The 27,966-nt window shown below is 36.0% G+C and overlaps 1 protein-coding gene across 3 annotated transcripts in view; it reads left to right on the top strand.

The window, feature by feature from the left end:
- Positions 1-27,966, top strand: part of LOC107692968 (follistatin-related protein 4-like) — a 225,917-nt gene that overhangs the window by 13,721 nt on the left and 184,230 nt on the right. For 2 of the 3 annotated variants that reach the window (XR_001634694.1, XM_016492187.1), the window contains exon 3: positions 3,043-3,076. Coding sequence is in view for 2 of the 3 variants with exons in the window: in XM_016492187.1 (XP_016347673.1) it covers positions 3,043-3,076 (34 nt within the window). In the remaining variant the exon portion in view is untranslated. The remainder of the gene's footprint in view (positions 1-3,042; positions 3,077-27,966) is intronic. The other variant, XM_016492188.1, reaches the window with a different exon arrangement.

Raw genomic sequence — 27,966 nt, 5'->3', positions numbered from 1 at the left:
TGTGATTCTGGAGTCAGACCTTAGTTTCAGTAGTCATGTCAAAGCAGTAACTAAATCAGCATACTATCATCTCAAAAACATTGCAAGAATGAGATGTTTTGTTTCCAGTCACGACTTGGAGAAACATGCTTTTATCACCAGCAGGGTGGACTATTGTAATGGTCTCCTCACCGGCCTCAAGAAGACCATTAGACAGCTGCAGCTCATCTGGGTTCACACAAAACAAGGGGAATCCGCTTTTAGCTATTTTGCCACCCACAGTTGGAATCAGCTTCCAGAAGAGATCAGATGTGCTAAAACATTAGTCACATTTAATTTATAATTATAATTTATGCATTTAGCAGATGCTTTTATCCAAAGCGACTTACAGTGCATTCAAGCTATACATTTTTTACCAGTAGGTGTGTTCCCTGGGAATCGAACACACAACCTTTTGCGCTGCTAACACAATGCTCTACCACTGAGCCACAGGAACATATTTTACATTTAAATCTAGACTCAAAACTCATCTGTTTAGCTGTGCATTTATTGAATGAGCACTGTGCGATGTCCGAACTGATTGCATTGTATTTTATGTATTGCACTGTATTTTATGCAACCTAAAATGATTGCACTGTATTTTATGTATAATCATTTTCTATTTTTAACTGTCTTGAATTCATTTTAAATCAATTTTTAAATCAATTTTTAAATCAATTTTCAAAGTTTTTAAATTCCTTGTTTTATTTTTGTGATTATTTTTTATGATTATTTTACTTTCTTTTATGTAAAGCACTTTGAATTACCATTGTGTATGAAATGTGCTATATAAGTAAATTTGCCTTGCCTATAAAGCACATATTAATGTCTTATTCTGCATGATCATATTCTAGATCACTTAATCCACACCATACCTAAAATTAACAACTACCTTACTAACTAGTAATACGCATCAAATTAGGAGTTTGAGGCCAAAGTCATAGTTAATAGTTAGTTAATAATGAGAATTGTCCCCAAACTAAAAAGTGACCCAACAAAGATGTGCTTTCTTCATAATTTATGTATTTCTTTCACCAAAATCTAATTTGTAGCTAGGGACCTCTGGTTGAGCTAACACAGAATGACCCAATTGTATTTATGACATTCAGGTGGTGCAGGGGAAAATCACTACACTAAATTACACTACTTCTATTAAGTTAGCTTCTACATTTACAGACATCAAGCTTTGCGAGATTTACTTATTTAAAACATTCCTGTATAGAACACAGACTCACAGTATGAAAATAAGCAGAGATCTGTAAGTGCTGCTGTTTGTTCAGTGGAGCGTATGCTGTAAAAAGCCCTTAGCTTGAACCCAGCACCATGTCGATCTTTCAGCCTTCTAGCGTACTAACCCCACAAACACACCCGCTTTTTATTATTAAGGTATTAAATATGAATGGATTTATGGTGCCGACATCCAGTGGCCATATTTGTAACCACTTCATAAGTTTTTAACCTAGTTTACATGTTTGTATGTTGCAGTGATGTTTACAGCAGTGTTTCTCAATTGCTTTCAAGTCAGAACCCACATTTTACATCAAGTAGTGAGTGCAAAACAACATGCCGCCAGAACTCTTTATTGCACAAGGGAAACTGAATAAACCCGACAGTAGGTCAGATTATTAACAAAATATAGGTTTTGGCTGAACAGTAACTGCAACAAATTTCTAAATGTTGTAAAAACAGTAGCAGAAGTGAACATTGTAGTCTGTGCAATACTTACCTTTTATTATTTTAACATTAAGCATTGTTTTTGTCTGTGACCTCATGAGAACACTGCTATATTGTATGCGCATATATATGGATTATATGTGCAGTCCAGCTGATGGTCCGCTAAATTTAGGAGGAACTTTGAGAGTGGTTGAAAACAACAGAACAAGACTTTTGATTTTGAGCAGTGAATGTTATTTACACACGTTGATAATTTTTATTATTCATGGTGGATGTGCCTTATGTTGTTGGATGTTCCCTGTCTTGTTGTGTACAATTTGCAATAAAAATGTTTTTTCAGAAGTCAGAAACACACTGTTTAAACCATCTCTGTGAATTGCAAAAACAATACTGTTTTTGATTTTAATTTCAAATTGAGTGACATGCTCAATAATGTCAGCTCGCACATTGTTAAAACAATTATGATAGTATCATAGACTTCTCTTTGAAGTCTTCATGTGGCTTCTCTTTGAAACAGCCTGATTTTATTGATGAGATCTGCAGAAAGCACATCAGATGAGCATGAAGCAAGTCCTACAGTGTTATCAGAAACACTGGTGCAAAAAGAAGGGCTGCTCTAGAGAGCAAAGATCCCTCTAAAATGGTAATGAGTATCTAACTGGAGAAGAGGATCTACATTCCTCTGCTGCTGAAGATCAGCCTCAGGGAAACTAAAGTGTTACAGCATCTGTAGAGATGCATGAGTGATGGTGATGTTAGAGACAAGGCAGGACTCTGAGCCTGGAGGAGATCGGGGCTCTGATCTCTGATCAAGATGCATGGTCAGCATGGAGGATGCTGCACTATCCTAAAGTCTAACTTAGGGACGCACCGACCCAATACCTGCATCGGCTCCAATACTGACCTTTTTTTGCCAGTTCGGATATCTGTGGGATGAAACGGTCTCAAAATTATTTACAAATGCATGCAAAATTTGTCCATGAACTTGGTAAATGTTGCAAACATATCTTACTATCCACAACCAAATGCATTTCAACTTGTGAAATGAAAAATGAAAAAATAAATATATATATATAATAATAATAATAATAATAAAATAAATAAAGAAATAAATACCAAAGGCTCAGATGTATCTAAAAAAAAATATATATATATTTATTGCTTGCTGTAATGTATGTGACATAATCAGACATGTACTGTACTATATATTTTAATTTCAGAGTTTCTGGTGTACTACATGTAAACCTGTAAGCTTTAACCAGTGAAATAGTCAGATTTGTTTGGCAGTCAGATGGGGCTGTTCCCATATTTATGGATTATACCTTAATATTTTCCCCTTTTCTTTTGCAGCAGTTTGGAGGTGCTGAAAATAAGGTCAAGCAAAGTAAGTCCAAACTTGCATATTTTTGATGATGTTCCTTGTGCATTCTGGTTCAAGCATGTAATGGAAACTGTTGCTGTAGCCTCATTAATCCATCAGCTTCTTCAAGTTTGTCTTAAAATCAGCAACCCAATTGTCAGTGGCACCGTGCATGAGATGGCTAATGAAAAGCCAACGGATACTTGAAGGATCTCAGGGATCTAATTAGAGATCCAAAGGGTGATACACTAGGGAATTCAGGTTGAATGTAGGTATTATATTGGCTATTGTGAGTCTGTAATGCGTTCTGTATTGATTGCAGAGCATGCTTTGACCTTGCCAAATCAAAAATAACCTTTGCACATCTTTGTGCCCATTGTATTGGAATGAAATGATTGTCTGAGAGCTGTTGTAGCTAGCAAACTAACACATTCAAATACAAGAGTGTTACAACTCTTGTGAAAATATATGTGCATAAATATACTGAATATGCACATGTAGTGTACTTCAAATCTAAGTATATATATATATATATATATATATATATATAGTACTAAATTGCAACCTCATCATTACAAATGTTTAAATAAAAATACAAATTCAATAGAAATGGCATTAAAGTATATTTTAGTTTACTATAAATGCTTGTCAGTACATTTGGCCATACACCTTAACCTTATTTCAAAGACAAAATATATATATATATATATGTGTGTATATGTGTGTACATGAGTCCTACTTAAATGTATAAAATAAACTCTTGTTTAATTAATTGCATTACATATCAATTTAAACTAGAATACATTTAAATGTATAGAAAAGAAAATAAGTGTCTGAAAACGTTTAATTCAGTTTACACCTAAACATTCTTTTAAAGTGTATTATTTCCTAAATAAGTTTTTTTTTTTTTTTTTTAAGTAAGCAAAAGTGTACTACTTCTTCACACGATGTTGGTCTTTTTATGCAGGCATTTGTCACACCCGCAATAAATGATTAAATAATGCCATAATTCATGTTTAAGAGTAATTTATCCCTTCAGCGTATCATTTGTAGAAACGGCAATGTTAAAGGAGGAACTGCTTTTAATGTTTTAGTATGTTGATTCAGATTTTAACTACATTTGCAAAGGATCTCTTACTTTTATGGATTTACACCTGGCTTAGCATAGCAGATCAAAGCTTAACAAAAATCAATTGGAGAAAAAGTTTCCCATCATTTGTGGTGCAGACAGACAGAGAGACAGACAGCGTCTCCAGTGTGTCAGAAATATGCAAATGATGTGTTGATTTCTCCCTAGGGACTAATTATTCACTGGCTTTGGACTAAACTTAACCAAACACGCAGTGGCATGTTTGATTTTTCTTTCCGCGGCTGGCATCACGTTACCTTCTCATGTGCGCGCGTCTGCGTATCGCGGCACGTTATCTCACTTTCCCTGCCTTCCAGAGAGGCCTCTTTGTTGTCATGTCTGTGCGTTTCTCTTCCAAAGGCTGACATTAATCAGATTGCCCCAGTTTCTGAATGCCACGCATCTACCCAACCACCCAGCCACTTGAGCGGATGACCAAACGATAACAGGGCAGGCTGTCAGCCTTTTGGCTTCCACACAATCATAAATAAATAACGTGCCACAGGCAGCACGCCGAAAAGTTCACTCAAGAAGAAAGACAGGAGAAAGCTTCCGCTTTTGTGGCAGACACAATGCACAATGAAATCTCCCGCATTCAGCGGCTGAACCATCAGGATTCATTTGGCCTCGAGTGCTTGAAATCACAACGAGAGGTTTGTTATTGCCGTGAATTAAATGATATCATGAGGCAAAGCCCATTAAGGCTGCTTTGATTCAACACTAATTGGAAGGGAATTCGATAAGGCGCAGCACCTCGCTTATGTGTCTGGGTCACGGCAGAGCATAATGGATTGAGAGTTCATGAAAACGGAGGCATGGTCTTGTTAGTCTTAGATCCCAGCCCTGAACTTATAAACCAATCACATCCACATTACAACATAACGAAACGGCTCTGTGATGTAATAATGTATTAACTACAACAGCGGCCCTCTATATTCACCTCAAATAATGTCGTAAATGCAGAGCAGATAAAAACTGACCACAGCACCACCCATCTTCACAACCAGTTCACGATCTCCATATTTAGGGCTGTTGAAGTTAACATGATAATAACACAACGCAGGTTAACTGAAGAAAATCACGCAGTTAACGCAGATTCTCTTTGATTCTATGAATCACCCGTAGTTCAAGCCATTATTTGTAGTGCACCTCCCATCCAATAATCACAAAGAGCTTTGTGCTTTGTTACTTCTAATAAGAAGAATTGTATTGTAAGAATGAATTATATGTATAAGGTTTAGTTTATGTAGTTTTAATATTTTTAGTACTTCAACTTAAACTAAACAGAAACGAGAAGTATCACCTTAGCTACAAGCTAAAATAGGGTTCGTCTGCTCAGCTTTAAATATTAACGATTTTGCCATATCAGTTTGAGTCCGATTGAGAACCTGAGAATGTTTATGAACAAGAGGATCAGCCTGAACCTTTGCAAGCACAGATTTTACAGAATGTTTTAGAGTGGGAAGGTTTTTATGGTCTCTAGCGCAGCTCAACCAGGCCTCGCCCCCTTTTTTTGCATATTCCTTGGGCGATAATTTAAATGAATGACATTGTGACATCATAATATCCGGAAGAAGTGTGTTGTAGTCCGAACGAGCCGTTTGCTGTAGTTCTTGAAAAGTGTTTTCTGTTGAAGAGAATATGTCCTTTTAGAGTAGACTTTCAGCTTTGTAACCTTGCAGATCTTTTTTTATGCTCAATCAGCATAAATACACACTAACTAAAGTTGAAAAAGTGAAAAAAGCATAATAGGACATTTTAAGGCATTTACCTGTTCTTGTTCCACTTAATGATTCTTAGTACTTTTGAGGACACAAACTACATTGCGCATACACTCTAAAAACAAAAGTCTTGGCTTAGCCAAATGAAACGCAACATCTGCGTTTGCGTCTTACGTGAGTTACTTGAGAATATCTTTTTGAGTTTTGTGGCCTTGAAATCATCTACACAGGCTTTGGGTTTATTCCAGAAACATCCACCGAAGCTCTCCGACATTCAGGGCAACAGATATTACTGTGCAGTATCAGTCATACGTCACTGTCAGATTACTGGAGAATAACTCTCCAGAGGTGTGCAATTATATTATCCCTGGGTCCAATAAAGTTTTCACGGCTCACAGTCCATAAAATTCAGAAACCAAAATCAGCAAGCCATCAGAAGCGAATCATAATGTTGAATTATGATGGCCGAAGTTGAGTTTGTGAGTCGAGGTGAGAATCTTAAGGCATTTAACTGTTCTCATTCCACTTGATGATTCTTAGCACACTACAATAGTTTGGTGCTATTGTGTATTTCCAATACCATTTGTTACAACAGGACTCCATTCTGAATGCGTATTTTAAACTATATGTTGTCAAATGAACAACTAGTGAGTAATTAAACTCATTTATGTAAGTTTATTTGGAATGAGAAATAATAAGGAGCAGTTTGTGCAAAACCCATGGTAGATATGTTGCATGTATATCAGTCTCTCTCCTGAACATGTTAACCTTACAAGAAGAAGAAAATACAGAAGTCATTTCTCACTTCAGTTTAAGAATTTAATTGGAGCACAAAATGTTTTGATACAACAGATTGTTTGCGAGAGAGAATTCAAACATCAGAAGGACAGAAGATGGTGATTGATATGCTCTGAACACCGATATGAGCCCTGCGGTTATTTTTCCCAACTCACGTAGACAATAAAACATGTAGCTGCGAGCTGCAGTTACAGACGTGTATTCATTTTTTATGCATAATCCAGAAAACCAGAAGACAGATGAATGATTTTACGTCAATCTGTTCATATGAGCACATATAATTGTTATTTGTTATGTTTTGACCAGTAGGGGGTGCAGTGCCAGGATGTCACATACTACTGTATGTGATTCAGTGAGCTGATGCATTACACGCTAACAGTTTGGCATGAAAAATCAGTTGCCGGTCATGTTTCTGATGAACGATTGCAACAAATTCAAAATGATGTCAGTTATTAGACCTACTGAAACCACTGGTAATTAATGGACCAACAGGACCCAAAAAATCAGAGAAAAAAAAATATGGATGCACGATATTGATTTTTGCCGATATCCGATATGCCGATATTTTTCAACTCATTTTCAAGCCGATGCCGATGCTGATATATTTCCTTTTGTTTGGAAACAACACCAGGTCTGTCCTGTGCAGAGATTATTAACACATTATTTTTAATTTTGGTTAGTCTTGAGGAAAAACTTATTTGTTAGAACAAAATAAACATTAAAAAATTATTTTTATAATGAGAATGCATTGAAAGCTTTGGAAAAAAAAAAATCAATCACTGCTGTTGTTGTTTATTTATTTATTTTATTATTATTTTTTTTTCCAGACAAACAGATGCAGTGGTAACCTTAACATTTTATTTGTAGATTTTTAATTTGTAGATGGTCTAAAGCAAAAGATCTGTAAAAATTCTAAAAATGTTTTACAGCGCCTTGTTTTCATAATCCATTTGAAAAAAAAGCACATTAATGAATAAATCTGTATATACAAAATGATTTAATATACAAATGTCATGTTTGTGATTTTTATTCATGTAAGCTATAGCTTCTGACCTTTAAATCAAAACAGACATCAATTACTGCTTTATTTATTCAGAAATACAATCTTAATGTTATTTGTGTATTTTACTTTAATTTTTGTTACAAGAAGGCCACCAGCGCCCCCTAAATAAATAAAAGACTTTACTGAACGGGCTTTAGGATGTGGTGGAGTCTGTTGAATCGATCGCACGTCGGACACGTCATTCTGTATGTTGATTCTCAAATTAAATGTGGCGATCCAAAACTATCCAAGATCCAAAATCTAATCAGCATTCAAGCAAAAGTTCGCTTCAAGAATGACCACACTGCTGACTTGATCTTATCGCTAGCACACCCTCAGCACATGCGAGTTATTCGTCTTATCAGCAAGGCAGATCAGCATAATTTTCCATATCAAGCCGATGTCGATGTTTACATTTTAAGGTAGTGTTTCTCAACAGGGGGCATTCGGAGAGCATCGGGGGGTGCTGGAAGCAATATTTTTGAAAGGGGGCGCTGAGGTGTTCTTGGGGGGCGTTTGGTTACGGCGAGTTTACACCAAAGATGTATGAGCTGAAATTTGCAAAAGAAAATGGTCTGCAACATCCTAACATCCTCTTTACACTGGATGCATAAAAGCGAACTTTGCAAATCGGTAGTGCGTGGACTGCATCAGAACTATAACGTGGCATCACTTTACTGTGGGCGACTTGGCGCGTTCAGTGACAGAATTGCTGAATAAACTGGGATCTATGTGTTTTGACGCAATGTGTCACGCCGTTTGCGTCCAGTGTCTACACCAATGCTTCTAGACTAGACGGTGTATCATTTCCATAGCAACGACTCTTTACTTCAGTGATCGCTCAACAATAACTAACATTCAGACACAAATAAAGCACGATATTATAAACATATCCAAACAAAGCATAGCGCACAGTAAAGATTTACATATAATGACATTACAAATTGTTATTGAAAATTATGTAATATTACATAATTTTCATAATTATTTAAACATAATTACATAAACATGTCTCAGATGTTTTATTTGTCCAATGACGTATTTTTAAAATTATAAATTGGCTAGTGTGGGCTGTTATTTATAGGCTAAATACATGGTTTTAAAATATGTATACATATTATTTATAATATATTATAAATATAAGAGTTTTAAACCTATATCGGCTGATTTCGATAACATTCCGATAATATTGTGCATCCCCAAAAAAAAAAAGAAAAGAAAAGATAATTAGAGTGTTTAAGACCTTAAAGACTCTTCTCTATGTTTGTGTCTAATGTCAAAGTTTTAATCGCCCCCCCAGCCAGAGGAATAATAAGAAGTAAAACAGATTAAATCACTGCTTGTCCTCTTAATACAGAACATAGATGCTTTGTTCACTGACAGGATGCTTGTTCTATTAGCTGAAATTCTAAATCACATTTGGTCTTTCTCTGGGTCTCAGGGAGCGTAAGTCATGGCTGTGACTCTCATCTGTTGAAGTCCTTTGCAGATCTGTGTCATTCTGCAGAGGACACGCTGTATTTGCATATCTCTGGGGCAGTGGAAATATTAATCAGAGACTGTCACGTCGGGTTACATGACTCAGTAAACAGAGTGAGTGTAATGCCTGTGCAGGTCTGACATGTTATCAATACCAAGTGCAGCAGCATTGAGCCATTCCTCGCTTTTAGGTATAATACAATGTACTTCATGAAAACGTTGTTGGTTTATTGCATGTATATAACCACTGATCTGAAGGAATATTCTCTTTCCCAAACATACTTCCCATTCGTTTATCCACCCTGAGGGAGGACGAGTGAAATATTGACAGTGGAATAATGGAATAAAGTTATTGTCTTGTTTCTTATATGTCAATATGGCATGAGCCTCATTATATCTCCCTGAAGGCATTCAGCATATATTTGTGTTATTACAGGGTTTCATGGCTGTCTTCTAACACCTCTCAGATATGCAAATTGAGCAGCTGAACGCATTGTCCGGATGCACGCATCACAGAACAGCCCGCCTTTCATTGTGTCACTTTGTTCATTTCTGTATTTGACAGGCAATTACCAGCATCTTCATTTGCTGCTTTAGGACTGCACCATTATGCATGTTCACTTCCAGCGTTTTATTAGGCAGAATAAGTTGGCCATTGTGTTTATTGTGTAATATAGAATGGAACTGTATTTCAATCCTTAAAATTGTCATAAAATCACTACAAGTTGTTGATAAAAAACAATCGTTACTCTAACAGTGATATGGGTTTATTCAAACCATTAAGTGTATTTACAGCAGTGCATTATGGGATTGAATGGGTGTACTAGATAATTTCCACAATGGTTTCCTACACTACTACAAAGTATCTGAGCAGGCATAGTGCACTATATAAGGTTGTAGGGGCAATTTCAGACATGGTTTTGGTTTTATTGTTGCTGCTCAGTGTAAACAGCCTGACTGACTGCTGTTGGCAAACGTAAAATATGCCTGTCCAGCTCATGTTTCTACTGAAACACTGTTCAAAATGATGGTGACTTGTTCTGTGTGAACAACACTTACTGGTAGGAATAAAGCTGTCCTGCTCTTTTTTTAAGTTACTTATCAGTTAACCAGATTTTATTGTGGCACGTCTACATTTTCTTCCCATAAAGACATATTTTACCATGTACTCTGTGTTATTCTGAACTGACAAGAATGATGCCACATTGCCAGACAATGAAACTGGGTGTTTTGCTGTAATGTTGCTAGTATTAAAACAATGAATTATTTATGAGCAAATGTGAATCTGGCTCAGGTGAACCAGTAAGCACAACTCACTCTCGCTCTTCTTCTCTCCTTAATTGAATTGAGTGGACAGATATAGTATATCTGAGCTTGTTTGACATGCTTGTGGTGGTTTCTAGGTTGTTAACTTTACCAAATGTCCTACAGTTGAAAGTGTGGGAAAGCGTTGCATGCATGCTGTGCTTCAAGACCAATGCCTCATTTCATCCATAAACCACACTGCTGTTAAAAATGTTGGGATCAGTAAAACTTTTAATGTATTTTAAAGAAATTTCTTCTGCTCATCAAGGCTGCAAAAATAACAGTAATATTATTACAATTTAAGGTAACACTTTACATTAAGGTTTCCTTTATAAAGGGTTTATAAAGGTGTTAATAAATGACTAATAACTCACTTACAAATGCATTATAAATCATTGATAAGCAGTTATAAATGCATGAGTAAAAGGGTGATTTTAATGCAATACCTGCCAAATAGTGAGCCAGTTTTAGCTCACATGTTATAAATGGTTAACACATATATTTATAAATACTTATTTCACTCAAAACCAGATTCCTGATTTATTTCATGATACAGCAAATGAAGGGTGTTGTATTTATGGTTTTCTCATTTATATCTCATGACTCGTGTCACTTTTCTTACAATGTTTCTTACCAGAATCTACTCTGTACCTTATCCATGATTCTCCGCAAAAGTTCATGACGCCTATCCACAGCAATGATTAGAAACCGATATATATTGTTTATCAAGATGAAATGATCTTGTTTTTTATTTTGGGGAAAAAATAATAAAAGCACACCCATGACTTGATGAGATATTAATATTGAAAATTTTAATTCCAATATTACCTGTGAACCTTAATGTAATGAGTCATTTATTAATGATTTATAAACGTTAATACCTTGTGAAAGTGAACCTTAATGTAAAGTGAACATCTGTGAACCAGTTATTAATAAGTTATAAACATTAATAACGTCTAAAAATGAACCTTAATGTAAAGTGATCACCTGTGAATCATTTATTAATGATCTATACACGTTAGTAACCTGTGAAAGTGAACCTTAATGTAAAGTGAACACCTGTGAACCATTTATTAATGAGCTATAAACGTTAATAACCTGCAAAAGTAAACTTTAATGTAAAGTGAACATCTGTGAAACATTTATTAATGAGCTATAAACATTAATAGCCTGCAAAAGTGAAGCTTAATTTAAAGTGAACACCTGTGAACCATTTATTAATGATCTATAAAAGTTAGTAACCTGTAAAAGTGAACCTTAATGTAAAGTGAACACCTGTGAACCATTTATTAATGAGCTATAAACGTTAGTAACCTGTAAAACTGAACCTTAATGTAAAGTGAACACCTGTGAACCATTTAGTAATGATCTATAAACGTTAGTAACCTGTAAAAGTGGTCCTTAATATATAGTGTTCAGAAATCATTCTAATATGCTGATTTATTATCGATGTTGGAAACAGTTGTAGATTTATTCTTTTTTTTTTGTTTCAGTGCATTTTTTTCTGCATTAATATTATTAAAAAGACTTAAGGTTGTGTCCCGAGGTTATGCATCTGCCATGTTACCATCAGAACTCCTTATTAAAATTCATAAAAAAAAATATATAGTCATTCTTCCAGGATGTGAACCTTACAAGGAGATTTGTTTCTTTTTATTTTCACTTTATCTTATGTTTTATGAGGGTTGTCAGCAGGTGATGATCCTCCATTGTGAATTGATTTTGTACAGCAAACAACTGATTATTTAAAAGTGGATATTTATGGAAATTTCAGCATTAAACTGTCTAATAAACACCTTGTAGTGTCAAGCTCTTGAGGTACATGTCAGCTCGGTTACCTGTAAATGTAAAGGCAAAACTTTATCCCAACATACTGTATATTATTATTGTTTTTCAATTTGCTTGAAATCTCAAGATTGCAATCGCACAACTGGCATTGAACAATAAAGAAATTGTTTTAGTGTTGAAAAGCATTAAAAAGTGATCTTTTCCAAATGGAAAATCCATAGATATCATGAAATGACACTTTTAACCGGCATGTACCTAGAGATCACTGATGCACATCATTGACATGGGAAGGCACAGACAAGTTTGATAGAAATTGGACCTTTATTGACATTGGATTGTTGTGTTTTTGACAGCCTTTTAAACCAACTTATTTCAAAGGAGAACTCCTCTTCTATTTATAATCTCCTTCCCTAACCAGAATTCTCCTATCCGCATGTTTGATGAAACCATGAAAAATCATCTGTTTGGTGAAGTACATCCCTCGTTCATTTTTAAAGACTTTGATAGGGTAGAGAATCTAAAAACCCAGAGTTCCTAGCAGAGCTCTGCGAGCAGAGGAGAGGAAATCAGAGTGAAGAAACACTCATCTGTCGTTTGAGGCTCCTGGGAAATACCTTTGTAAAAATGTACTTCATATTCAAACACAAACGGGGCAATTTGTGCAAATATCATGTGTAATAGTGGGCAGGATCATACGGACCCCTGAGAGGGGGTCTCACCCCATCTCATCAGTTAAAGTTTCAGGAGTGGGTCAGCAGAATGAATTAGTTGTGTCATTGGATAAGGACATCGGTGGAGGAAGTGAAAGCAGGCATGGCTGGTCGTTTGAGCTCTACAGTAGTCATTTCTCAATCATTTTCCTTGTGCTGTGTGTATTCGGTTGGTCTCAGGATTGTTTGCTCCCTCATCAGTACCTAAGCAACTAGTTTTAAGCTCCCTTACCATATGGAACTACATACTTACCATATTTTTATACCATGGTGCTGCAAAGCACATCAAAGAATATCATGGTGCTATCATGTACAGAACCATGGTTTTATCATGTCCAAAAAGTCACAGTAGTCCTGTGTTACCAGATTCAGCCATATCATATATTCATGTCCCATCAACAATGACATGTTCATAAATTGCCACCAAACATGACAATGAAAATTCTACACGGAAGCCAAAACTGAACTCGAAAATTTACCATTTCAATATATTTAATTTAAATTATAATTAAATTGTAATTTAAATACATCTGCACTTGCAGATGAACATGATGCAGGACAACTGACTGACTGCGTAATGTAGCCAGTGAGAATTTTAAGATATGAGGGCAAAAAATGGGTTTGTGTATTATATTTATGTCATACATGATATAGTTTAGCAATATCACAGGAGCAGGAGTGTTTTCCAAATATCTGCACAATTGCAAATGAAGTTAAAACAAGAAGTTAATATAGAACGATCATTACTGACTGAATCTGCGGTTTTGAATGAATCGAATGAGTGAATGATTCAGTGAGTCATTCATAAAGACAGTCACTTGCTTAGTTTCTGAATGAATCAGCCATTTGAACAGATTCGTTGAATGAACGACTGAATAACTCACTCATTAAGACAATTGGTGCATCCGAAATCACGTACTGTCTGAGTAGGTACAACACTTAAATTTGAACTTACTTCACGACTGATAAAAGTAATGTTCTGTACAAATATGGGTAGTATGAATGAAATTCGGACATACTACATCCGCCATGTTGTCACTATCACGTGACTTACTGTCATCAGTTGCGTCGCTTCACTGCCATTCATAAATCCTCTCCCTTGGCCTTATGGGATAGTAAAGTGTCCATCGACTGCATGCGCACTTCAGGAAGTTGTAGGTCATCTGGGTACTTTTCGCCTACTGTTTTTTGAATACTATGAATTCGGACATACTACTGTTTTGGAATACTGTTTTTCGCATACTATATAGTATGGAAGTGTTCGAGTTCGGATGCAGTGAGTGGCTTGCTGCCACCTACTGGTGGTTTTAGTTACATATTTAGTAGAGGTGTAACGATGCATGCAGAGCCGGTTGAAAATCGATAAAAATATGTGATGATTCAAGTCGGTTGAGATGTTAACCCTAACCCTAATGAATCGCGATACAGTTGAGCGTGGGGGTTTATATGAATGTATCACTGAGAGGAACTGACTGTCTTCATAAAAGTTTAGATGGTATTTTCTTTTCATCTTGTCTCTCTATAATGCACATTAAAGTAGTATTTAAAGTAGTAGTCTCATTCAGCCCATCTGCTGATTTTGTTTCATTCAAATATGTTTTATGTAGTATAGTTTCACAAAGCTAAAGTCAGACCATTCAGATTGCAAAATTATACAATGGAAATCTAATTTAAACCAGAAACTGCTTATGTTGCATGTATGCAGCATCTTTGTTTGGATCGTGAGTAAAATGCAGCGGTTGCCTCTAGTTTTAAATGGAAAGAGCACAGACAAAGCCATAGTTTGTTTGTTCTTTTATTTGTGTTATTTATTTGTTTTATGTGGGATTTGCTTTAAAATTTCAGTTTAGTTTTGTTATTTGTTAATTTCACAAAGAAATGTGCATCTTTTTTGTCTGAGAAATAATAAAAGGACACCTTTTCATTTATAATTTGTGTTGAATCTCATTTAAAATAATGTGTGACCAAAAGAATTGTGAGAACAATCGTATCATGAAATCAGTGTCGTGAATCGTATAGCATTGTGAGTTGAGTGAATCGTTACATCCCTAATATTTAGAGAAAAAAAATCATTATTTAAAAAATCTTTTCATATTTTAATATTAATGTTTTAAAAATCATCAATGTCCATTTAAAACCCATTAATCTCATACCGTTATTTATACAATTCTAACTGCAGTGTAAACGCATGCATGCCACCTCTGAACAGTCTGTTTAAATACACCTAAATGCCACTTTAGATGCAGCTTCTGAAAACATTTGTGTGTGTGTGTGTGTAATGGGGGAAATCCCTCTAATTGCAGTTTATTAACATGACATTGATGATGGGACATGAATTCATAATGGCAGCTCACAGAGGAATCCTGTCTCCTCTGTGGCCCACACACACACACACACACAACTCTCACCGTTTGGCTGCGTAACAATAATTTAGTGCCGAATCAAATATTAATCGAGGTGTTTGTGAATATTTTAATGGCAGAGTTAGCATGCTAGGGTTAGCACATTCGCCCTGTCTGATCACAGCGGAGAAGCGGGCTGGATTTCCCTCTGCACGTTTGCTGTGTTTACGCAGGCTTTAATTAATGAAATATGCAAGAGCTAAACTGTCTTTAAAATGTCCCTGCGGTGAACTGGATGAGTCTCATTAGATGCTATGGAAGAGCTGAAGCTCAGGAATGCAAACTTGCCACCATTCAGCCAAAATTGATGTTTTGAATCAAAAATAGGCCATTTGTTTGATTTAAATGTAGATCCAATAGATACGATCCAGTTAATCTCATCATTCGATCTGAATTAAGTGTTGATCAGTTTAAAAAGGGGTGGTGTAGACCTGAAATAATTTGATCTACAGCAAAAAAGCAAGCATGTAAATGCTTGAATCAGACAATTTTATCAACCAGATTCAAAAATATCTTGAGCACATGCACTGTCATAATCTGTATGTTTACAGATGTTTTTGTCAAACGTGCATATGTTTATTTACATGTCATACAGATGAGTCAGTGAAGAAGATTGAAATTTTAAATAATATTTTTTATATATGTCATATTTAGATATGTCATCAAGGCAAAGATGACAATTATACAGTTATGGTAACTCCAGTGCAGTGGCTTTTTGGAACACATGTAAGGCAAATGCAAACAAGTAATGCAATTGTATTGCAACAATTCATATCACACTTGCTCTGTAAGGATTTGCTTGGACAACAATTCAATTTCAGTTCATTGTTAAATGATGCAGTGCATTATGAAATCTGGAATGTGGTCACAATGTGATTTGATTCCATTTGATTATTTCTCTGTGATTCATAATTTGAATAATCAATGAATAAATGTAAATGGAGATTGTAGTGCAATATAAACAACACAGCAGAACTGCAGCAGCTGCAGAAAACTGCTGACAGACCAGCTTCAACAGACCATTTAATGATCGAGAAGAAATTCATGTGCTTACCGATAACCATGACACACACTCTAGGTTTATTTTTCATTAGAAATTAACCAGTGCATGTCAGTTTATCTAACTGCAGAGCTGCACATCTGTGAGGCCTTCAAAAAGCATCCAGGTGAAGGCATCGTATTAGTCCGGATTTTAGAGCAACATCACATTCAAGATGCCTGACAAAACAGCTTTCTCAGATTAAGATTTCACACACTCATAATATGGAAAGAAAAGAACGTGTGAATGCATTATGTGTCGATGATTAGCTTCTGTAATCCATGCAGTCGATTTCTTTCGTGCCCCATGCGGCTATGCATGTACAGACCCCTCCTCAGCATACCAGTGGAAGTCATGTGGTTTTCACAGAGACGTCATCCTCTAACTAGCAGAACAAACTACTGTATTGATATTCATGCTCATGGATAACAGTGATGAGTGTCAAAATAAATCTCATGCACTCGTGGCTGGAGCGCTAGACACATCAGATGTCTTGATGTCTGAAGAGCTGCTCTCAGCACACTTGGGTCATCATGGAGGATTTATTCAGACGGGTCCCATTCCATTCATTACCAGACGTTTAATTATGCTCATCTATAAATGATATCGTATCTCAATATTATTTAGTCAGGGACAGAAATATATGGAGATTTTCAGGACAGGCTATCTCACATGATTCATTCATGTCATTTTTCATGGCAGTATAAATATTTTAAATATTTGTCCCGTAGAGGGATTGAGCTGGATAATGTGGGTTTTTTCCCTTCATATTTCCTCATTTGAGCAAGGGCAAGTGGCGCATCTAAAGTAAAAGAATGAATGTGCAGTGCTGGGTAGATTACTTACAAATTGTAGTCTGTTACTGATTACAGATTACATGATGAAAATTGTAGTTAGTAACGTAATCTAGGTTACTCATTTTATTTTAAATATTCTAACTACATTTTAGATTATTATTAATCTAAAAAAACTAAATAATCTACTTATTTAATTCTACTTATGTTTATACAATTTATTTTAAACTTTCCAATAAACATAACATGTTGACATAAAAAAGAAAATAAATTCCATTTTTTTTTATATCAACATCATAAAATGCATTAAACATTACAATACACCGGGGTTTCCCAAACTGGGATTAATATAAGAACTACAGTGGGTTTGTGAGATGAAATAAAACTAACAATTAATTAAATCGTAAAAATGTAAAATAAAAATAATTTAAACACTTGAACACTAAAAAACTGCATGTCAAGGTGACCATTAACCGACATCAGACATGTGAATTGTTAAATTATTGGAATATTAACTTCCTCAGAGATATTTCAAGTAAATATTTTATTTTAAGGGGTTTGACGACAAAAATGTTTGGGAATCCCTGGATTACATGAACAAACATTAATAAACATGAAAACAGCAGTGACATTACATGCCCAAAGTCTTCCAGCTCTGAAATATTTTAGTCCTGCAGAATCAACAGTTATTGAAGATCTCTGGATATGATGACGACATTGTGTTTCACAGCTACATCACCAGTGTTTAGTAACTTGCATTGCATTGCATTTGTGAATATAGTTCAAATAGAACTTCTTGGAAATTATCTTAGGAAGTTTCTTATTTCTTAAGACGATTTTCGTGAATCCGGCCCCCACTATAAAGAAACATTTGTGCAATGGAAAGGTTTGATGAAGGTTAAATGTTCTTCATGGAACCATCAATGCCAATAAATATTTATTTGTAAGAGTGTATATCATTTTAATTAAGACTATGAACTGGGTTTCCTGAAAAAGTCACATTAAAAAAGTCTAAAAAAGTCACACGTTTCTGAACCATTATTTTTCAATTGGTTATTAAGAGTCTAGTAAATAAAGATTTGGGCTGGTGACTGCACACTTCTTAATTATATGATGATTATATTCACGATTTCATGAACTTTTGTGAGGAGCTCAATGCTAATGAACACTTGTTTAGTGATGTTGACTATGGATGTTTTACTTGATAAAGTGCACAATCTATGGTGATCTGGAAAGCTTCTCTTCTGTGATTTTGGAGTGTGAAATAAATGGTCACGGTCTATTAGCTCAAGACAGATTGGTCTCTGCAGTAGAGAGAACATCCTGAGGTGCAGACCAGCCAACTGAGAGCTTCTTTACTCAGTAGTGTCTCAAAACTGTCTAGGGTCCTTCTTAGTTTCTTTCTTTTCGGGCACAAAATGAAGAAAGCATTTTTGATGGAAACTGGAAATTAAAAGTTTATGAGTTAAGAATTTTTTTTTTTTAAAGAAAATTGCTAAACCAATAACATTTGTTTGACAAAATATTTAGTCAAAATTCTTGTCATAATTCACAGAAAAAAAATATTTTTAAAAATGTGTGTTGTCTCCCTGCAAACCTGCAGACTCATTGGGAAAGCTTGCCTGTGGTAACATTTCTGGTAACATTACACACGTTTTCAACTAAAAGAAAACCTTGAGTTATAATGTAACATTGTTGTGTATGATGCCTAATCATAAGCTTGTTCAGAAATGGTGACGAAAGCATGACTATTAAAAAGATAACATCTTTCTCCTTAAATGTCATTTAAATAAACAAATATTCGAATATTCGTTTTTTATTATCCCAAATATTCAAATACAATATTTTTTAAAGGGGTCATAGGATGCAAAATTCACTTTACAAGTTGTTTGAACATAAATGTGTGTTGGAAGTGTGTGTACACATCCATCCTATAATGATAAAAATCCACCCAGTGTTTTTTTTTAAATCCATATTTTAAAATCCCCTTTCTCAAATCAGGCTGTTCTGAGATTCCTGTCAGAATTACGTAGTTCTGCACAGGCCCCTCCCACGGTAGCTGATTGACAAGGCCGTCTTACCTTAGACCCGCCCTGAGTGAGCTGTGAGAGCAGTCCTCCGCCATTGTGTCGAATCTGGTGTAGGGGAAGACAAGAACGTCTCCGATTAAGCGATTGAGGTGTTCTGTTGTTGGATGTAATAATGAACATAGCAGTCGTCATTTACTCCCGACATCTGAGCCGCTGAAGACGCAGAGGATTAACGTTACTTTAGTTTTGAAGGGAATGCGCCAATCCCGATCTGCCTAAATGCGTCTATGTTCGCGCGAATCATTTATGATCCAGCTTCATCTACAGAAGAAGTGAGTATAAGGCTTTTTTTATGAATCTTTGCAAATCGCCTTTCCTAATATGTGCTAGTTAGCAAGTTTCGCGGCTGAAGTTGACAGTCTGCTCATCACCGCACGGAAGAGAGGGTCAGCAGAGCTCATTAGCATTCAAAGCAACATGGACTAGAATGGCTTGCTGAAAACAGAGCTGATTTTGACAGGGTAAAAAAGGTGTTTTTGAGAAATTGAGAAATTTTAACCAACGTATGTTATAGACTTTTCATTAAGACCCTAAAGAATCATATCAACTTGTGGAAAATGGGCATCCAATGACCCCTTTAAAAAATGCCTATCCCTAGCCCTAATTGCTAGTTGAATGTATCACAGCAGTTTGGGAATGAAATGTCCGGTGAGTGGCGCTAAAAGGTTAATTCTTAATCGTGTTTGAAAATAACATACCACCTGCACTAAACCCTAGCTTAAATTTAACTGATAGTGTTAACAAAAGCAAACAGAGATAAAGCATTTGCTGAAGCAACCACGTTTTTTTATCTTGCTTCTAGTGTCGTCACAGTACCAACATTTACCAATACCAGTAAAATTTCAAGGTTCTTGATACCAATTTTGGTGCCATAGCAAAAACTACTGTAAGTAGTACTACAGTACAGTTACTGCAGAAAAGCTGGTATTGTTATGTTTTTTTAAATGTAAGTATCAACTTGGTACTTAAGTAATGTTTGTCTTAATCATAATCTTGGTACTTAAATTTATGACAACACTACTTGCTTCTAAAAGTCTCTGAGATCTTTTATTGTGACTCGTGTTTCACAGGACCTGTACAGATGATACACTGAGCAAATCAGAAAAGCCATGCATATGTAACTGGTGATGTGACACAAACATCAAAATGTATTAGATTTCAAATCATGCACTATGGTAAAGTGTTTTGAGGTCATGACATAGCATTGTGCACAAAATAACTCTTTTTTTATCTCTAATCTGCCCCTGTGATTATGATTTGTCTGAAAACGAATAAAAGTTGTTTTATTACAGTTAAAGTTGTATACTTATTTTAAAAGTCATTTTGCTGGCACAAGTGTTTGTTTTAGCTGTAAACTGCAGTGAATTGTATGTATAGGTACATTTTAGGAGATGCAAAAATGCAGGTAGAGGTTGATTGGCTACATTGCTCAACGCTGCAAACACATGCTCTAAATATAAACTCTGCCTATGCTTGCACCTGTTAATCGTTTTCATTTTATATTAGTTGTTCTTCTTGCTTTTGTGCAATAGATGAATAACAATGTATTTGTTTTTAGATATTTTATGTTTAGATATTTCTATTTTGTGGGAGTCCCACAAATCATTTTATTCTCCCGCATCCCGCACTCACACGATTGTCTACCCACCCACGACTGCACCCATACTCACCCATCAAGTCTTGTCCTATGCCACACTGTGTTGCGTTGGGTCCCGCGGGAGTGCAGGCCTCTAATTTGGACAGCGTAGCTTCTGTATATGCTAGGTTTTACAGAGAGAGGAGTTCAAAGAGGAATTCTGGGATACACAGACGCCACCCACTACCTGAGGGAGACGCTGCTGGATTTACATGAGGGCTTACAGACCCTCATGCTCTGGAGCATGAATCCCCACTGAGACAGACTGACTTCCTCTCTAATCCAGGGTTATTTTATTCTGTGGCTTGTGAGTGAAGATGCTGCTAAGAACGCCAGATCAGAGGAGAAATCACAGCCATTACAGTCAGGTTCTTACAGCTGTAATAGCTTTCCAGTGCACTCAATGCAAGTGTGTGAATGCAAACACATAAGTTCAATTTCATGTGGCATTGCGATCTGAAACGTTTTGCACTGTGATTCATAGCGAAGATTTGAAGATATTTTTTCTTTAGTCATTAATTACATAATTTTTTCAACTCACATGATTGGTCAAACAAATGCTTCTGAAGAAAGGCTGAAACAATTAGTCAACAAAATCGACAACAATTAAAAAAACAAAAACAAAAAACAAAAAAAAATTATATATATATTTTTTTTTTTGTCGAAGAGACATTTCATCTCATTTGACCTAATATAAGGGCCTGCAATAACACAGTTTGACCAGTGTGGCGTTATAGCACAAAACTGTATTTCAGCCCTCCCGGACACAATTCAATAGAAGACGACACAATTATGAGACATGAAAATGAAGCCCAACCAGTAGAGTGTGGGAAAGTTTTATGAAACTACAAACACAAAATGCTGTTGTGTGAAGGCCCCGATATACTCACGGTGAAGTTCTTTTTCATTCTTCACTTAAGAGTAAAGAGAAATTTGATATACGCAAGCAGCAGTTCACTATTAGTGAACATCGCAATGCTTTTGAGAGCGACATTTAGATGAATGTGTAACTATGTGCTGTCAAAATTGACAGCGGTGAAAAAACAGCAGTAAGCATCTGATTATAGTGATGCGGATATATTTGCACAAGCTCTGCATTCAGCACTCCAGTAAAGTTACGTCACATCACATATATTTATATAGCGCTTTATGCAATAGACTGCTTTAAAGCAAGCAGCTTTACATTGTTAAGTAAGGATGTCCTGAGCCGATCTCAATGATTGGGATTGAGGCCTATTAAGCATTTTTTTAACTGATCGGTATCGGCTATCCTAAGCTTGATCCTTATTTTACGTCAGCTGTCATGCCGGTGTCGTGCAGTAGGTGGCGTTATGCACCTTTCAGTAGGTTTGCCAACCACCTTTAAAAGAAAAGGAGGCACACAAATGAGCATGTGTGACGCGTGAGAACCAATGAGGTCTGTTCTAGCACCTCACACACATGTTCGAGCCTCTGTGTTTAGCGTATTTCATGTGCACTTTAGTAACGAATCACTCAAATGTCATTTATTTACCATTTACTTTTATCTGCTGTCAGACTGTCTGAGACGTTGTTGTCATGATGTGTTGCTATGGGTTGCATCTTGCTTTGGACTTGACTGACAAACTGGCATACTGACACAGCGAGCTTCATGTTTTCTAAACTTGTCTCCACTTTTTTTCCCCCTTATGTAGCAATTATTTTGCTTATTGTACATATAAAATACAAGAAGTTTATTTCAGTAGTCCCATTTTTATTACAGTGTCTACCACTGTAACAATGTCTACCAATCTAAATATAAGTAATTGTTATATATATATATATATATATATATATACACTGAACAAAATTATAAATGCAACACTTTTGTTTTTGCCCCCATTTTTCATGAGCTGAACTCAAAGATCTAAGACTTTTTCTATGTACACAAAAGGCCTATTTCTCTCAAATATTGTTCACAAATCTGTCTAAATCTGTGTTAGTGAGCACTTCTCCTTTGCCGAGATAATCCATCCACCTCACAGGTGTGGCATATCAAGATGCTGATTAGACAGCATGATTATTGCACAGGTGTGCCTTAGGCTGTCCACAATAAAAGGCCACTCTAAAATGTGCAGTTTTACTGTATTGGGGGGTCTGGGGGGGTCCGAAAACCAGTCAGTATCTGGTGTGACCACCATTTGCCTCACGCAGTGCAACACATCTCCTTCGCATAGAGTTGATCAGGTTATATATATATATATATGTATATATATATATATATACACACACATTTGTGCCCCTGTCCATGAGAAAATCTCTGCACATCTCTTTATTGGATTGATTTTAATAACTTTATAACTTTATACTTTATAATACAAGTATTGGATCGGGACTCTGTATACTCAATGTTCTCAATGACTCTGATCAGATCGGGACCACAAAAAACCTGATCGGGACATCCCTAGTATTAAACATGAAACAACAGTGTCAGTGTTGCTTTCAGTTAGAATTACTTGATTTTCTGCTATAAAGCATGTCTTTATATAAATAAATATGTATAGAATATGTATAACTCAATATTTTAACAAATTGCAAAAGCTGAATAATCAATCAAAGCCTACTGATTAATCAGTGAAATAATTGACTATTAGTCGATTAATCTTTCTAATAATCATTAGATTAATGGATTATCAAAATAATCATTTGTTGCAGCCCTATTCTGAAGTCAAGTGATTAGAGAACTCCAGGTGTGTTAGAACTTGATTTTGTTCCAAAAAGCTGTATATTCACATATATATGCTGCATTTGCCACTCTCGATCTGCTCTGCTGCAAGTTTCTGTCTTTTCTATCCTGCCAGCAGATGTGCAAGGAAAATAAAGAGCCGTCCGTTTGATGGAAGCCATTTGTCTGGGATGATACCCGCGCAGCCGTCTGTGCCACGTCTCTCGGAGAGTGTCCGTTTGTGTGATAACTGATATTTATAGCTGTTCCAGCGCTCTGCGTTTGGCACGTGCATCATGAGCTTCTGCGCATTTCACTCCACACTGTTTGCTTTAATGATGCCTCTCTGGAAAGGTGCAAACTTTATGTGTCATTGGCACCATTTGTTGTGCTGAGCTCAATGACAGACCACAGTGATGGAAAATAGAAAGACAGAGAAGATACAGTCAGAGGTTGGGAGTAACTAGTTTACGTCTAATTTATGAAAGTCCTTGATAGTCACATCACTCTGTGTGAGGATGAAAAAGCCGCACTAATCTTCAGAAAATAGATCTGGACATTGTCTAAAGAACTCTCTTTGCAAATCTACATCTCCAGAAGCCTGCAGTCACAAGGAGGCATATTAACACATTGATTATAAGTGCAGCTCACTAGGGTTGGTTCATAGCATTATGAGTGACGTCTGTGAATTGTTTCTCCATTTCCAAGATGACACAAGTATCCAGATTTTGTGTGGATTGTCAGTAAATTTCCCACTAGATCTAGTAAGTTGAAAGCAGTGCTGGGTAGATTACTTACAAATTGTAGTCTGTTACTGATTCCAGATTACATGACAAAAATTGTAGTTAGTAACGTAATTCATTACTTTACACATTTTAGGTAATATAATCAGACTCTTTTTTGATTACTTTTGACCTAGCTTGTTTGTCACATTGACTAGGATAATCTTTAATAAAAAAAATACAAAGAGAAAGAAAATATATTCCATCATTGTTATTAACAACATGAAGTGGTTTGTGAAGGAACTGCAGGGGAGTTTAATGAAGAGCTAATAATTAATTAAATCATAAAAATGTAAATTCCAAATAAATCATTTTAAAATAACAACACTCAAAATAAAAAATTTACTAAAAAAATGAAATATTTTAGTGGTTTGCATGTCATGTGACCATTAACCAACAACAGAGAACTGTGAACATGCAAATGTTACTTAATTATTAACTTATTACCATCAAATCTCAGGGGGACTTCAAGTAATTATATTAGGTGAAAGACATTCGACTGTTTAAAAAAAAAAAAAAGTTTGGGAATCCCTGTATTAAATGTAAATAAGAAATAACGTTATAACCATCAAATCTCAGGGGGACTTCAAGTAATTATATTAGGTGAAAGACATTCGACTGTTTAAAAAAAAAAAAAGTTTGGGAATCCCTGTATTAAATGTAAATAAGAAATAACGAGAATTTGTGCATTTGAATGTGTTTCAAAGAGAAACGTGATTCTCAAGTACATTTATTTAGTTTCATGACTAGCTTGTTTAGTTGTTTTAGAGCTCTAATTTAGATATTTTTGCTGGAAAACAAGAAAAATGCATGTTTTAACTTCACATTTATTGATATGTAAAGCAGAACACACAAACTTGCTGCCGGATACACAGGAGTAGAGAGCCCATGAGATGTGATGTGAGGAAAAGAGATGTTTTATGTCCATCTGTGTGACCGCTACCGCAACACGGGATACGGTACGAGTGAGTGAAGCAGCTGTTTGGTGTCTGATGGCCAGATAGTGATTGAGGTGACCAGAGCTCTGGGTCAGAAACTCAGACTGATGCCAGAAACACCAGTGTTACGAGGACAAGGTTTGAGATTTATAAAAGAAATGACTGGAATTCAGAACATGATCATCATTATGACAAGAATAAAATGGAATTATTTTTTATAAAATAACTCTCATTAGATGAAACAATACTAATGGAAGGTTATTATTTAGTTGTGAAACTCCAAACTAAGTTTTTTATTTGCATACACACACTCATTAAGGAGCAGCACATGATTTTGTCTGCTCTTATAAAGGATTTGATGTTTTAAAGTCAGCATGAAATATAAATTTACCCATCTGTTTCTAAATGCATGTTATAGATCTTATTGTGAACAATTCATTCATGTGTATGTTTGATTTGTTTATTAATTTGACCCCCATGGAAACCGGTTTTTATGTTATATTTTCCATTTTCAATAGTCAAAGTTTTAGTACTTTTTTTTTTAGGAAGCGCATTATTTCTGTCTTTCTCTAAGTGCCACCTACTGTCAGAGAGTGAATCTGCATTTTCACTCAGCCCATCTGCCATTTTTCTTTAGACCAATGCGAAAATCAGACTGAATTGTGTTAAATTGTAATGGAAAATTGAACATGGAAATTTAATAGTTGATGGAAAATAAGCTAGAGGAATTTAAAATACTGGAGAGATTCAAGCTAAATGGTATGACATGCAGTAGGATATTTAGAAGAAAATTTAAAAGAGAAAAAAAAAAAAGAATTAGGGAGAATCAATAAATTATGATTAATTTACTGCCATTTTGTAAATAACATCTAATCACATAATCCATAATGAAACTGTCATCTGATTTGGAGCATTTGTAAAATGTAATATACTCTAATTATGGATTACGTAATCCAGATTGCATGTAATCAGTTACTACCCAGCACTGACAACATCACACGTATCATTCACAGAGAAGGAGATCCCAGAATGCATTGCAGTGAGCTCAGTGAAATAATTTCAATACCAAAAAGTAGTGAAAAAATGAATTCAGCTCAATTAAAGATAATCTATTGTATTAATGTGTACAGTATATTTGTATGTATTATCAGTAGCTTTGTGAGTCAAGTCTTGTGTGTGTGTGTGTGTGTATGTGCGCGTGTGCGTGTGTGTGTATGTGTGAGTGGCTGTTAGCGGGCTGCTGCTGCCTGTGTTGTCCAGTCTGTGGCTTGAGTTAGGAATCTGCAGATCACTAGGTTTTGAATAGACTTGTATTGGTCTTCATTATATGAGCATTGTAAAGACTGGCACGCAGATCAAGAAACACAAAGCAGTGCAGGCTCCTCAACACGAATAGCAGCACCTCCAGCACTCCACCTGAATGTCGAATCGATGCGACTGTGCGGCGGTGCGGAGACCTGACGTGCAGCGCTCTTTTGGGGAAACAGGGTGTCTGCTGATAATATCTGCTCTTATCGCATGTCACACGCTCCACTGGAGCCCTATTGTTTAGAGTCATGAGGCCCATCTGTCTCTGCTGCTGCGCTATAAGAAGATACGGATCAGCCCACACCGTCAGGCCAACCGTGATGAGGCATCTAAAGGCGCCGATTAGTTGAGGCCGTCGTGTACTTCATATAACTGTGCATTTAATCCTGATATGAATGTGTAGATTTCACTTGCAGCTTTCTTAAAGGTGCTTTGTGTATTTTTGACTGTACTACAGCATAACATAACTTAATATGTTTGTAGATATTAGGGAAAGATGTTTACATGTTTCTCTGAAATATAACGCTACAGAAAGTTATTCTGCTTTGAAATGTGTGTTCCGTGTCAGAATGTCTGGTTTTGTTTTGGTCTGTGTGACTCCGCCCACTGCCAGTTTACCCAATAGGATTATGACACCCCGGTTGCCAGTTGGTGGAAAACACAGCATACTGCAGCCATGGAAGCCAGCAAACAAACTGAGTCTGACATCACAGATTCAACCCAACCTAAAAAGCCTCGGCATCCGTCTAAAAAGCTCTATGACCAGAGACGTATTAAAACACAGATAAATCAACTCCTCAGCTTACAGTGTAAGTGTAAGGCTCATCACCTTTCATTGTCAAATGTGCTCGTTCCTGTTTTGTGTCCTCAATCTGGCAACCCGCATGATTGTTGAGTCTGAGGAGGAGAGGCTGGGAGAATCAAATCTCTCCAGTATTTTAAATTTGGACTGCAGTGCATTTGTTTATCATCAGCATGTGCATCTCTTCTGATGGATTTAATACAGGTGCATCTCAATAAATTAGAATGTCGTGGAAAAGTTAAGTAACACAGGAAACAAAGCGGCATAATGAGAAACAAGTCAGGCATTCACTGTTACTAATGATGCTTGAATGAGCTGTTCTCAGGCCACCAGTCACTTCATTATATTTCCACTGTGGCACGTAAAAGCAAAAGAAAACGTCTCGGTTACGTATGGTAACCCTCGTTCCCTGAATGAGGGAACGGAGACGTCACGTCGGATGACCGACGAATTGGGATCCTACCAAAA

Source organism: Sinocyclocheilus anshuiensis, unplaced genomic scaffold (genome assembly GCF_001515605.1).
Source record: "Sinocyclocheilus anshuiensis isolate Anshui unplaced genomic scaffold, SAMN03320099.WGS_v1.1 scaffold658, whole genome shotgun sequence".
Classification (NCBI taxonomy): Eukaryota; Metazoa; Chordata; class Actinopteri; order Cypriniformes; family Cyprinidae; genus Sinocyclocheilus; species Sinocyclocheilus anshuiensis.
This window is presented reverse-complemented; position numbering and strand designations above follow the sequence as displayed.